At 54.9% G+C, this 13,408-nt stretch overlaps 2 protein-coding genes across 15 annotated transcripts in view; one reads left to right on the forward strand and one right to left on the reverse strand.

Annotated features, from left to right (window-relative positions):
• Tsc2 (TSC complex subunit 2) overlaps positions 1-7,459 on the forward strand; it is a 33,118-nt gene extending 25,659 nt beyond the window's left edge. For 4 of the 9 annotated variants that reach the window (XM_050137521.1, XM_050137530.1, XM_050137553.1 and 1 more), the window contains 13 exons: positions 252-464; positions 1,114-1,317; positions 1,938-2,006; positions 3,031-3,158; positions 3,450-3,940; positions 4,153-4,228; positions 4,393-4,479; positions 5,094-5,280; positions 5,447-5,586; positions 6,647-6,725; positions 6,793-6,884; positions 6,969-7,067; positions 7,159-7,459. In XM_050137521.1, the coding sequence (XP_049993478.1) occupies positions 252-464; positions 1,114-1,317; positions 1,938-2,006; positions 3,031-3,158; positions 3,450-3,940; positions 4,153-4,228; positions 4,393-4,479; positions 5,094-5,280; positions 5,447-5,586; positions 6,647-6,725; positions 6,793-6,884; positions 6,969-7,067; positions 7,159-7,323 (2,030 nt within the window). In that variant the 3' untranslated portion in view covers positions 7,324-7,459. Of the gene's footprint in view, positions 1-251; positions 465-1,113; positions 1,318-1,937; positions 2,007-3,030; positions 3,159-3,449; positions 3,941-4,117; positions 4,229-4,392; positions 4,480-5,093; positions 5,281-5,446; positions 5,587-6,646; positions 6,726-6,792; positions 6,885-6,968; positions 7,068-7,158 lie in introns of all 9 variants that reach the window. The other 5 variants (XM_050137539.1, XM_050137545.1, XM_050137570.1 and 2 more) reach the window with 2 other exon arrangements.
• Pkd1 (polycystin 1, transient receptor potential channel interacting) overlaps positions 7,460-13,408 on the reverse strand; it is a 49,765-nt gene continuing 43,816 nt past the window's right edge. For 5 of the 6 annotated variants that reach the window (XM_050137507.1, XM_050137488.1, XM_050137471.1 and 2 more), the window contains 12 exons: positions 13,157-13,275; positions 12,877-13,079; positions 12,612-12,806; positions 12,090-12,229; positions 11,373-11,485; positions 10,585-10,714; positions 10,343-10,468; positions 9,967-10,141; positions 9,562-9,852; positions 9,341-9,475; positions 8,959-9,264; positions 7,460-8,864 (listed from right to left, as the gene is read on the reverse strand). In XM_050137507.1, the coding sequence (XP_049993464.1) occupies positions 8,397-8,864; positions 8,959-9,264; positions 9,341-9,475; positions 9,562-9,852; positions 9,967-10,141; positions 10,343-10,468; positions 10,585-10,714; positions 11,373-11,485; positions 12,090-12,229; positions 12,612-12,806; positions 12,877-13,079; positions 13,157-13,275 (2,401 nt within the window). In that variant the 3' untranslated portion in view covers positions 7,460-8,396. The remainder of the gene's footprint in view (positions 8,865-8,958; positions 9,265-9,340; positions 9,476-9,561; positions 9,853-9,966; positions 10,142-10,342; positions 10,469-10,584; positions 10,715-11,372; positions 11,486-12,089; positions 12,230-12,611; positions 12,807-12,876; positions 13,080-13,156; positions 13,276-13,408) is intronic. The other variant, XM_050137496.1, reaches the window with a different exon arrangement.

Raw genomic sequence — 13,408 nt, forward strand, 5'->3', positions numbered from 1 at the left:
CTGTCTCTGCTGGGACTGAATGAGTTGTGCTCCAGTGGGCAAGACTTGAGTCTCTTGCTGCTCTCAGCCCAGGAGGCCACCACCCTTAAAGGCCCAGAACCAGGGGCTAGGGCTCCCCTAACTCCAGCTTTCCTTGGGCATGGGCCAGGTACTTCCAGGCTGGCTGGACTCTGTGCCTAAGGATCTGCTCTGGGTTGGGGATTTTGTAGTGGGCAAGTGGTGGTTACCAGTTCTTAACTCCTTGTCTTTAGGGGGACATGGCCTTCGAGTTGGTGCCCTGGATACTCCAGCTCCCCATACCCCGGGTGGCCCTGCTCCCCTGGGACCACAGACTGCACCAGCGGCAAAGCCTGAGAAGGCTTCTGCGGGAACCCAGCTTCCGAAAGCAGAGAAGACGAATTTGGCAGCTTATGTGCCTTTGCTGACCCAGGGCTGGGCTGAAATTTTGGTCCGTCGGCCCACAGGTACTGAGAAGGGAGGCAGTGACCCTCCCCGGGCTGTAGACCCAGAACAGGCATAAGGGTATTGAGGCGCTCACTCTGATGTTGGTCCTCAGAGGTGGGAGGTGGCCGGGGCACGTGCAAAGTACCAAACAGCACAGTTCACCCTATAGAGGTGTAGTCTCCCCCTGTAGAGAGAGCAAAGATGAGACTAGATGTGGGCAGGACTGACTCCTTCTGAGGCCTCTCCTAGGCCTGCAAGTGGCTGCCTTTTCTCCTTGTCCTCATAGTTGAGCCCAAGTCCTTAGTTTGTGGACATCACTCATTAGCCTGGGGCCCAGCCGTGATTTCACTTGACCCTGTTTCCACATAGTCACTTTCTGAGGACCTTGGTTAGATCTTAGCTTGCAACCGGGGCATGACAGTCACAGGAAGGCTTAATAAAGATCCCCAAGTCCAGGGACAGTCTGTAGGGGTGTGGTACAAGGAGAAGGACATCGCTCTAGGCTTCCAGGCTCTCTCAGGAGCCTCTGCCCTGATGTGTGCCTGGCCTCGGTGTGCTCGTCTGGAGCAGCAGAGGGTGTGAGTGGGTGTCGGTTGTTGGAGACGGTGCTAGGAGTTGGTGTGGCTCTGAGAAGTATGGCCTAAGACTTGAGGTACTACCTGCCCCCAGGGAACACCAGCTGGCTGATGAGCTTGGAGAACCCGCTCAGCCCGTTCTCCTCAGACATCAACAACATGCCCCTGCAAGAGCTGTCCAATGCTCTTATGGCTGCTGAGCGCTTCAAGGAGCACCGGGACACGGCCCTGTACAAGTCCCTGTCAGTGCCAGCGGCTGGCACAGCCAAGCCACCTCCTCTTCCACGCTCTAACACAGGTGAGCACGGGAGCATGGGCAGTGCTGGACCCCAGATGCCTTGTCCAGTGGCAGCGTGGTTCCCTCTACTGAGGCCTCCCATGCATAATTTTCAGGGTCTTTTGGGGGAGATAGTAGGGTTCAAGTCCCTAAAGTTTAGGAGCAGGCTCATGCTTGCTGAAGAAGCCCACTTCCTTGGAAATGGGTACCTGCTGCCACCACCAGGATGCTACTGGAGTTAGCAGTGCCTGGGTGGAGCTCTCTGGAGCCTTTGCCAGCACTTCCATGATGGGCATGGCTCTGGGTGAGGAGGCACTGCGGGCAGCTGAGCATCCCCCGGGCCTGGGGTGGGATGCCTGAGCCTGCCTGCCTGCCTGCCAACCCTGCCCGGCTAGGCCCTTGGATATGTGGCCGTAGATGGTACTTGGAGGCTGAGGACGTCCGTGTGTCTGCAGCTGACCAGCACTGACCTCCCAAAGGCTGTGCATGCTGTTTGGAGAGCTGGGAGCCCTGTGTGCCGGCCCTGGCCGCCGCTGGCCCTCCCCTCTCTCCTCTCCAGGCCCAGGGCTGTGCCCATCCTCTCTGCTCGGTCTTGTGCAGTCTCTGTCGCTGACGAGGCTACTCGCGTGGTTACCTTGCAGTGGCTTCTTTCTCCTCCCTGTACCAGTCCAGCTGCCAAGGACAGCTGCACAGGAGCGTTTCCTGGGCAGGTATTGGCGCATCCCTGTGAGGAAGCCATGTGGTCTGCAGAGTGCTGCTCTGCCTCATAGATGCTGTTCTCATCGCCCCTCACCTGCTCACCCCTCCATGGCTGGCTGAGCCTCTCATCACCCAACATCTGTGTAGGACGCCTGTGCTTAGCCCATGGGAACCCTTTGACATGTCCTGAGCAGAGCTCTGCTTGAGGTGTATGTGGCCTCTGGCTGACATGTTGGGTAGGTCCCCTTGATCCCTGTGGGCAGCAGTTCTTGGTGTTGAGTCTGGCCCTGAGGCTCTCCTGAGCTCTCCTGACCTTTTCCTAGCTGATGGTCTGACTGTCTGTGCATCTCCCTTTCATCAGCTAGCCAAGGACCTTGGTGACAAGGCCTTACCTCTTTGCCACTGGCTCTTAAAGGTTGCCCTGCAGATTCCCTCATGTGTAGAGGAGCCAGCTCTGGAGGGCAGTGTGCACATGGCTGCTCGAGTGTGGGAGAGCTGGGGAGGGTGTCACAGGCTGCACTCACCCTTGATTGCTTCTTACCCACCCCCTGCCCCACTGTTGGCCTGGGAAGTGCTGCTTGGGGACTTCATCCCTTCCTTCCCTCAAGTATCAGTCGCGAAGCCTCTGTCCACAAAGTAGGTTGCAAGTCTGCATATGGGGACATCCTTTTAGCTTCTCCCTCAGATCCAAAGTCCTGGAGAAACTAGGCCATTTTCCTTAGTCTCAGAGCAGGCTTTAGACATTGTACCCTCCCAAGCTGGAGCCCTTGAATGGTCCTGCTCTCCTACCTGCCTTGCTAGTGATGCAGGAGTGGGCAGAGCTGCTACCTGCATGGCCTGCAGGAGGCACTAGAGCCAGGGCTCCCCAGGCCTTCAGAGTCCATCTCCAGCCTGCTCCAGTGGCAGCCACAGGAAGAGGGTGGAAAGCTCTGCAGGGTGCTGCCCTTCCGGCAGGAAGAAACTGGTGTTCAGAGGCCTCATGAGCATCTGGCCCTGCCCAGCACACAGCAAGCAGCCCTGTCTGTGTCCTCCCAGACTCTGCCGTGGTTCTCGAGGAAGGAAGTCCAGGAGAGGCTCATGTACCAGTGGAGCCCCCCGAGTTGGAGGATTTTGAGGCAGTAGGTACAGACAGGCACTGCCAGCGTCCTGACACCTACAGCAGGGTGAGTGCCTTGGGCAGGCATGGGGCAGGGGGCACAGCTTCCATCCAAGACTCAGGCTCTGTATGAATTTGCTGTGACCTTGATAGTTCCTCTCCTTGATGAAAACATGGCCTCTTCTTCCATATCCCTGCTCAGGCCATCTGGGTCTCACCCTCCTTCCCTCGGTTTGTGGGGCTCTTAGAAAACACAGCCTACCAAGGGCATAGCCAGAGGGTTGGGAGAGGAGCCAGAGGAGCCTGGTGCTCGAGTGCTTGAGTTCCTAACAGCGTGTTCCCCGAACTGTCTTTGCAGTCGTCCTCAGCGTCTAGCCAGGAAGAAAAGTCCCAGCTGGAGGAGATGGCTGCCGGAGGCATTCCCATCGAGAGGGCCATCTCCTCTGAGGGTGCTCGGCCTGCCGTGGACCTCTCCTTCCAACCCTCACAGCCCCTGAGCAAGTCTAGCTCTTCTCCTGAGTTGCAGACCTTGCAAGACATCCTCGGAGACCTAGGGGACAAGGCTGACATTGGACGGCTGAGTCCTGAGTCTAAGGTCCGGTCCCAGTCAGGGATCCTGGATGGGGAAGTGGCTACCTGGTCAGCCCCAGGTGAAGAAGGCCGTGTCACAGTCCCACCTGAAGGTCCCCTGCCTTCCAGTTCTCCCCGCTCTCCTAGTGGTCTCCGGCCCCGAGGCTATACCATCTCTGATTCAGCCCCATCACGAAGGGGCAAGAGGGTGGAGAGGGATACCTTCAAGAGCAGAGCTGCGGCCTCCAGTGCTGAGAAAGTGCCAGGCATTAACCCTAGGTAGGCACAAATCCCAAATTGACACCAACTCCAAGGAGTTTTCTTCTCTTGGCTGCAGCTCCCATACATGCCTGGGCAGAATAGACATGCATGAAGAATCTTATGTCTTCCCCAAGGCTGGTAGGAGCCATGAGGGTGGGTTCTTGGCCATGGCATTTAGGTCCTGACATTCTGCAGGTCCGGCCCTGCCCTGACCAGTGCCTTCTCTACAGCTTTGTGTTCCTACAGCTCTACCACTCACCCTTTTTTGGTGATGAGTCCAATAAGCCCATCCTGCTGCCCAATGAGGTAGGCCTGCCTTCCGTCTCCACTGTGGGATGGGTCACAAGAGGGTCTGTGTTCTATGTGGGTGGAGTTAATCATCTTGGGAACAGGTGCTTTGTTATCTGGGTTGGTGGCTGGTGGCAGGGTAGTCTCTGCCCTGAACTCACATAGGCTCTGTGTGACTACAGTCCTTCGAGCGGTCAGTGCAGCTCCTTGACCAGATCCCATCCTATGACACCCACAAAATTGCTGTCCTGTATGTGGGAGAAGGCCAGGTAAGGCCCTGGGCCAGCATAGAATCATCTGGTCTCAGTATTGGGTCTAGTGTCTCCTGCCTCCAAGTTCATTGATGCTCTGGAGCCCTGGGAGTGTGTTGAGCCCTGAGCCAGGGGTACAGCTATGTAATGACAGCCCAACATGTTGGTATGCAGAGCTGTAAGGACTGCAGGGTGCATACGTGGGGTAGCAGACTACTGAGGTTCTGGGTTGAGCAATTGAGTGAATGTAGCTAAGTGGCAGGAGGCAGAGGGACATCATGGACAATCTCAGCCCAGTGATGGACATGAACTGTATTTTTCTCTGCATGAGGTGGGGTCCCCATAATGTCAGCATTTTCAAAGTATACCTCTGGCTGCTGTTTAGAGTGATGATGATGTTAGGTGATGACCAAGTGAGAGGAACAGGCTTGGGTTTGGTTGCAGGGTTGCTGAGCAGTGCCAGGGTTCTGGGGTGGAGGAGGGAGGCCAGGTGACACAGTGCACATGAACTGGACAGCTATAAATAAACATGGACTGAGTAGGGGAGGGTTATGACCACCCTGGCTTTCCATCAGTGATGATGGTAAACCTGCTTGTTAAGCTGGAGCTACTCTATCTGGATTTCTCCACAGAGCAACAGTGAGCTGGCCATCCTGTCAAATGAGCACGGCTCCTACAGGTACACGGAGTTTCTGACAGGCCTGGGCCGGCTCATCGAGCTCAAGGATTGCCAGCCAGACAAGGTGTACTTGGGTGGACTAGATGTGTGTGGTGAGGACGGCCAGTTCACCTACTGCTGGCATGATGACATTATGCAAGGTGTGTACTGCTCTAGGCTGGCCCGTTTCCAGCTCTGGGAGAGGCACAAAGAGGTGCTGGAAAAAAACAAGGAAATTTGGAGGCATACAGAGGTCTTAGCCTGGGCCTTAGGCCCAGCATAAGATGTCTTGTCTTGGCACTCAGCCCAGTGTCACCCACCCTACAGCTGTTTTCCACATTGCCACCCTGATGCCCACCAAGGATGTGGACAAGCACCGCTGTGACAAGAAACGGCACCTGGGCAATGATTTTGTTTCTATCATCTACAATGATTCTGGTGAGGACTTCAAGCTGGGCACCATCAAGGTAAGTAGGCTCTCTGTGTGCTGGATACCCAGGCAATGACTGAGTTCTGCCACCTACACCACCCAGACTGAGCAGCAGCCCAGGCCATCTTTAAATGTGTTTGCTGGTGTATCTTGAATTGACCTGGAAGTGCCCTAAGAGGGGAGTCTCTCTTGGGAGCTTGTTGTCAGGGACATAGGAGACATGATCCCAAAGCCTGTTTCTTCCTCTGTAGGATGAGCTGTGCCCTTCATGAGGAGTAGCTAGGTGAACATGTACCTGGTGGGGGTGTACAGTGCCTAGTGGAGTGTCCGCTTGGAGTGGCTTCTAAGGGTCCTTGCTGTGCAAATTTTAGCACCCTTGGGTCAGCACTAGTGTCACCTGTGGCCTTAGGATTTGTGGGCATCAGAATGTCAGAGAGAGCCTGGTACAGGCCAGCTGGCAAGTCTGAATGAAGCACAGACTGTACCAGAAGCCATAGAGGATACAGCAGGGCCTTGGGGAGGTGATCTGGGTGACTGTGGTCCTTGTGAATGTCTGGTGAGACTGTCCATGGCAGCTGCTTTCAGGACGAGTGAGGGGAGATGAGGCAAGACTCTGAGAAAAGCCAGTACAACTCACTGAGAAGGGGCACATGGGCAGTGCCACCCTGAGAACAGACTCAGAGTTAATATGGCAGCATGGAAGCCGGGTCTGGGAGTTCTATGTATGGAGAGAGTGTGTGTGTGTGTGTAAGAGAGAAAGAGAGAGAGAGAGAGAGAGAGAGAGAGAGAGAGAGAGAGAGAGAGAGAGAGTGTTCTATGTGTATGGACTATGTATGTGTGTGTATGGGGAAGAAGTTCCGTGTGTATGGACTATGTATGTGGGAGGGGGAGTTCTGTGTATGGACTATGTGTGTGTATTGCAAGGCAGGTTGTATGCTGTAAGCAAATCTGTGTTGGGGCCCACATGCAGAGTAGATTGCATTTAGCCAGAGATGAAGACAAAAGCAGATGGCCAAATGATAAACCTGACACAGCAGTGAAGCAGGGTGGCCTTCAGCACAAGCTGGTGCCAAGATGACTTTCCTCTTGTCTGGCAGGGCCAATTCAACTTTGTTCATGTGATCATCACACCGCTGGACTACAAATGCAACCTGTTGACCCTGCAGTGCAGGAAAGGTGAGAGGCCCAGGCTGGGTAGGGTAGTAGTTGGCCTGAGTCAGGTATGAGCACTGTGTCTCCACAGACATGGAGGGCCTTGTGGACACCAGCGTGGCCAAAATCGTATCTGACCAAAACCTGTCCTTCGTGGCCCGACAGATGGCCCTACATGCAAATGTGAGTGGTAGCTGCCACCTAGGGCCAAGCAGGTATGTGGGTGCTCCTGAATGGCATTTCACCATCCTGCTTTGGGTTCCCCAGATGGCCTCTCAGGTACACCACAGCCGCTCCAACCCGACTGACATCTATCCCTCCAAGTGGATTGCCAGGCTCCGCCACATTAAGCGTCTCCGCCACCGGGTAAGGAAGACAGGGCTTCAGAGATGTGATGGCTGAAATCTGGTGGGGACAGAACTTCTGGGCTCACTGCCAAAGCTTTCTCTCTCTGTAGATCCGTGAAGAAGTGCACTATTCAAATCCAAGCTTGCCTCTAATGCACCCTCCAGCCCACACCAAAGCCCCAGTTCAGGCCCCTGCTGAGCCCACACCCACCTACGAGACAGGCCAGCGGAAACGCCTCATCTCCTCCGTGGATGATTTCACAGAGTTTGTATGAGGCCACTAGGGGTCCTGCGGTGCCAGAACCATGCAGCTGGCCCTTCATTGTTTGACACCACCGCCGTCTGACTGTACTCACACATGAAATAAACTGTGGCCATGTCCACCTGGCCCATGGAGTTCGGAGAAGCACAGATAGCAGCAGTCAGACAGCTTTTTTATTTGACTTTGTCTTGTCTGTTTGGGGTTGGGGCAGGATCAAGGCTAGAGCTGCAGCTGAGCCCACAGAAGCAGGCAGGCACTGTCACACATTCTCTTCCCCCCACCCTGGGGAACCAGCCCCAGCGGGGGTCTTGTCCAATACTTCTTGGCATCTTTCAACCCACAGTAGTCCTGGCCTTGCTCAGACCTGATACCAGCAGATCTGGGTGCTGCCTGGCCCCAGACAAGGGAGGAAAATGGGGCCATAGTGGCCCCAGTACCATCCAGCACCTGCCCAAAGCCAGACTCGGATCCTGTAATTGGCTGCAGCTTCCCCTGTACCTCTACCACGGGTAACTTCAGCCACTAGGCCCTTCAGCCCAAGTGAAAAATAGTGACATACAAAAATATATACATTTTTAACCCCATATAAATTATTGATGGTGGACATACAAAGGGGATGGCGGCTAGAGGCAAGTATGCTGCACAAACAACAAGAGAGGTAATAATTTACGGGATGGTCAGGGAAGAAGTGTAGCTTAGCCCTCCCTCAAGCTTCAGTCCTTAGCAAGGGGAGATGGCCGCCTAGGAGTAGAGCTGGGCACAGCCCGCTGTACCTGAGGACTTGGGAAATAAATTAGCATCTTGGAGACTGGGTACTCACTTGGTCCAATACTGCTGTATCCTCCTATGGGGAGGGGACCTAGGTCCTGGCTGCCTACACAGCCTTTTTTAAAGTGCTGAAGCCCATAGGCAGACAGGTAAGGCCACAATACCTGTACCCTAAGGAACTTATATGCAGCCATTCTGCCTGGCCCAATCTTGAGGGCAGCAGAAGGTAATACTGAGTGGTGTTCCACCCTGGCTCTGAGAGGCCAGTGTGAAGCCACAGGCCTTCCCAGGATTGGGAACGACCAGGACCCCTTGGGCCTAAGTGCTGCTGGGGTGGACCTTGTTGTTAGATCGCAGGGATGCCCTGCTGAGGCCCACTGCCTGGTCTAGCCCCTTACTGGTCCTAGCAAGGCGGCTGGGCAGAGCTGTCTGAGGGCCTGGAAAGCAACCAGGGGAGGGGGAGAGAGGAGGTCTGCTGTGTCCATGGCCTTGAAGGCTCTGTAGTTGTTGCTCCAGCTGGTAGACATCCTCTGTGGCCTGGTTGAGTCGGTCAAATTGGACAAGCAGAGTTTCAAACACAGCATGTAGGCGTGAGGGCTCTGGTTCCAGCCTCAATGCCGAGCGGTTCAAACCTGCACTCAGCCCATCTGGCTGGCTGGATGAGGTGGAAGGGTGTGAAGCATCTGAGCCTGCGCTGGGTGGAGGCACAACCGGGGATGACTTCGAGCCCCTGGATGAGCGAGAAGGCAGTGGCTCCATTCCTTCAAACCGGACTTTGTGGCGGAACTGGGGGCGGCACAGGGGCTCGGTCAGTCCGGCTGCACCCTGGGCTCGTGAAACCCAGGGTGTGTCCCTCTCCCCCCCACTGGGCCGTACCCACCTCCTTGACCTTGCTGAAGCCCATCCAGAGCCGAAGCCTACGCAGAAAAAGCTCCACCATCTCATAGTCCTGGGGCTCCCAGGCTGGTCGGTAGAGTTCCCCGCGCAGGGCATGGTACCGCCAACGCAGGAGAACAGCTCCTAACCTTAAGGCACCCCACATCCGCAGAGCCCAGAGCCCCACACACAGCAGAGGGGACAGGTACCAGGACTCAGAAGGGCACAGAGTAGGGACCCTGGTCCCAGGACACAGCACCAGGAAGGCTCGAGCCATGTTGTGGAGAGTGTCAGCACCAGAGGAAATAAGCTAAGGGAAAGAGACACAGGTAAAGGCGTGCCCTGGGTGAGACCCTTCCCTGGCACACCCCAGAACAGCAACCTACCAGAACAGCCATCTGAGCATAGGCCACACCGAGCACCACTAGACCCAAGGTGGCACCCATGAGCTCTGGCAGAGCACGGTACAATGTCTTGCCAAAAACCGACCACTGGCGCACAAACCGCAGCTGCTGGGCAGCCTGCAGACAGAAGGCAGTCAGTCAACTTTCACCAGGCCCTGGGTTGATCCTAGTCACCAGCCTTGCACCAGCCCTTTGGCCCTTACCTTGATCAAGAGCAGGAAGAGTAGTGAGGCCGCCAGCCCGCGGGCCACAGAGCCCAGCTGAGCCACTTGGTCGAAGCTAGTGAAGTGGCGCGGATAGTCGTGTATAAAATGGGTCCACTGGCGGTCAGCAATGCTCAGCTGGGCCAGGCGTACCAGCCCTGTGGCTGCCGTCAACATCACCAGTAGCCACCGTGCCCAGGCATCAGGCTGTGCCGTGCGTGCACACCCCTCTCTGCGCCAGGTGTGCACCTCAGCCACCGAGAAGTATAGGGCAAACAGCAGCAAGCACACCTGAGGAACGGGGTGTCTATGAGGGGCGTGGTCAAGAGTAGCAGAGGGGTATGTTCAGATTCCCGTGGGGTGTGATCAGGATCCTGAGGACAGATGTCAAGTGGGAGGGCATACCGAGGTGAGTAGTGGCAGTGATAGGCCGGTGCTGAGTCGCCGTAATGCAAATGGGCGGACACTGAAGGCAGCCAGTGCATGGCCTGCTACAGGGAACTCCAGGCGCAGTGTGACAGCAGCATGTAGCCCCACAGCAGGGCTGTAGCGGGTGAGTTCCACAAACACTGCACGGCTCCTACATGGAGGGTGCTGTCAGCAGGAGGGGCCATGTGTGCAGGAGCACAGGGTGCAAAATGGGAAGTTTGGCCAGTTACACGGGCCTGGGAAGGAGGTCCATAGGGGCTTCAGGGCTAGGTATGGGGACAGCTGGCTAGAGTGAGGCTCAGAGGCCTGCCAAGGGAACAGGTTTCCTGCTCACTTTCTCCTCAACACCCACCTGCTGTCAAGCCAGTTGTGCAGCTGCAGGAAACCCAGCCGTGCACGGCTCTCCTCCAGACTCAGCCCCAGCTCCTGGACATAGCCTCCACTGTCATACACTGCACAGTAGCCCCAGTACCATGCGCTGTGGAGACAGGACAGAAGCGGGAACTCCCCAGTCCTGAGAGCATCTGGTAGGCATGCCCTCCTCTGAAGAACTTCCATCACCCAGGTGGGGACTTAGGCCCTTACTCTACTCACCCCAACAAGTCAGGTGCAGAGTAGGACCATGTCTCAGAGTCATTTTGAGCCACACTCTGCCAGCCAATGCCATAGTCACTGGTGCTCAAGCTTCCTGCGGTTGAACACATGTGCTCTGAGCTGGAAGGGTCTGGGCTCAGGACATACGACACAATGGGTGACTCCCTGTGCTGTAGACTTTCCTGAATCCTCCCAGCCACCCATTCTGCAGGACATTTGATTACACTGTGACCCCTGAGATTGTGTTATTTACTGGAAAAACTTGTCTCTAGTTGTGGTGTGGATCAGCCCTAGCACACGCCTTTAACCCAAGAGCTTTCTGCTTATTGTAAGCAGGATTAGATAAAGCCAACCATAGGTCAGGAGGTAGAGCAAGCAACCAGTTGAGAGGAAGTGAATTTAGGATTAAGGGAAAAAAACCATAGAGAGTATGAGGGATTCAGGAGGATGGCTAGAAAGATGCATAGGAAGTAAGAGACGGGACATTTGAGTTTGAGGGGGGTTTTGAGACATTAGAGAAAGAAAGAGGGGTAGAATGTGAGCTGAGGAGGAAGGTCAGCTGGGTGCTTTCTCTGCCTCTCTGAGCTAGCAGGATTTTACCCCAGCATCTGGCTCTAGAGTCTTTATTGGTAAAATTGAACAGTGGAGATTTTGTTAGAAACAACCACCACCCATAAAGCAAACGTTACTATTATCAGTTATAAAGAAGAGGCAACGGTCATGTAGCTAAGTGGAGTTGCAATGGAAGGAGCGGGGTAACAAGCACAAGATGGCCATCCCCAGCTTACCTTCCTGCAGTCGCACCTGCCGCAGCCGTGGGGGTCCCAGCTCAGGATTAGACTGGTTCCCGTGGACATAAGGCAAGAGGACATGTGACATCCATGGCCAGAACTCATCAGACCTGCCAGAAAACGTTAGTCACTGAGGTCAAGGGTATCAGGGCCCAAGAGGTGCTGCCTCAGCAGCCCCTGAGATGATGCTGGGCATTGTTCCCTCTCTTGGACTGCTACTTGGGGCAGATAATTCTGTTCTGATATTGTGCTGTGTACTACTGAAAACTAAGCAGTGTCCCAATTCTCTACCCACTAGATACTCCAGCATGTACTCTAGTCCTGACAGCCTAACAGGAATCTAGATCAGAGATGTCCAATCTTTCAGCTTATGTGGGCCACAGGGGTTTCTAACTCACAGTCCATAGGTTTCAAGAGCATTACACAGGTTCATTTTGTATGACACTGTGATTATGTTGTTGTCTACAAAGTTCAATTAAGTTATAAACAACATAAAAAGAAAATATGCTTCAAATAGCAAATTTTCTGTTGGGATTCATTCACAGCTACTGAGTACAAGTGGTTCATGAACTGTAGGACCCTTGATTCTAGATACTTCAAAATGTTCTCTAGAGGCTGGGCTAGACTAAAGACAAAACCAATATGGGCCTTGGTGGGCACCAGTGCCACTCTGGCCCAATGCAAGGTGGATGTGTGTGTCCTGAGTGTCCGTACCGGGTGATGGCCAAAAAGGCTTGGCTATCCAGCTCCTGCTTGATGGCACTTTGTAGGCGGTAGGCATGACCATGGCAAGAAGCATCCCCATAGTTGGCCAGGAGCGTCACCAGTAGAAAAAGCATGTATACCAAGAGGCTCTGTAGGACAGGGATAGAGGGCTCTGATCAGCTGATCCCATCTCACAGGGCCAGGGCAAGGTTTTATTTAAGACTAGCAGGCAGTGGTAGTGTATGCCTTTAATCCCAGCACTCTCAGGAGGCAGAGGCAGGTAAATCTCCCAAGTCTGTGGCTAGCCTGGTCTATGGAGCGAGTTCCAGGACAGCCAGGGATACACAGAGAAACCCAGACAGCTGTGCCCAGTGCCCTCAAGGCCAGGAGGAAGCAGGAACTTGAGATGTACAATAACAGGTGGGGGCAGCAATGATAGGAGAGCAGGAGCTACAAAGCTCCAGTACTCGCTGGAGGTCAGGAGCAGAGCAAACAACAGTAGAGTAGAGGTTACCTGTAGCCAGAGCTCACCTTCATCATGTCATGAAGCTTTTTGACCTTGCGGGCTTCCTCCTTTGCCAAGAAGAGTGCAAAACCATGAGGAGGCCGTACACGGGGCACCCGTTCACTTACAGGTGTTACAGCAGGGCTTTCTACCAGAGTGTCATCTTCATCAGGGTGTAGCCGCTTGGCTATCAGTGAGAAGTAGAGGGCTTCCAGCAGGACCTGGGGTGGTAGTGGAATCAGCTGGCAAGCATGAGACTGGCAGCCCCCTCCCCTCTAGGAGTCCTCTCACCTTAAGGGGCTCCCAGCCAAGAAATGAGGCCAGGAAGCTGGAGCTGCTTGAAAGAAGCCACATGACACTCACGCTGGGGGGGAAGCTGGCACCAATCCACCCTGAGACCGCAACAGCCACTGCTACCAAGAATAGGCTGAGCCCATGGGCCAGGGAGGCACACCAGGCAGGCAGCAGTCGCTTCCGAAGGCCTTCCACCAGTCCTGGAGACACACAGACAGTTACATGGCTTCCAGTCCAGGAGGGCCTGGGAGGGATGTCCTGGTCTGTGTGAGCATACCTGTCCTGGAGAGTCTTGTCCCCAGGGGCTGTTCCCAGGTCAGGCCCATGCTGGGTGGTCTCTTCTCCCCCAGTGTCTGCAGCATCAGTGTTTCTGTTTTCTCCCCAGGAACACTGGACCTGAGCACAGACCAGGGCCATGAGTTTTGTGCACCCGCCCCCCAGAAAGAAGAGGCAGTGATTTCAGTCTGTATTCATCTGGGAGCAGCTCCTTCAGCATCTTAGGAGTCCTGGACCATGCAGATGTGCTGGG

Source organism: Alexandromys fortis, unplaced genomic scaffold (genome assembly GCF_014885135.2).
Source record: "Alexandromys fortis isolate MF-2015 unplaced genomic scaffold, M_Fortis_MF-2015_v1.1 scaffold_29, whole genome shotgun sequence".
Classification (NCBI taxonomy): Eukaryota; Metazoa; Chordata; class Mammalia; order Rodentia; family Cricetidae; genus Alexandromys; species Alexandromys fortis.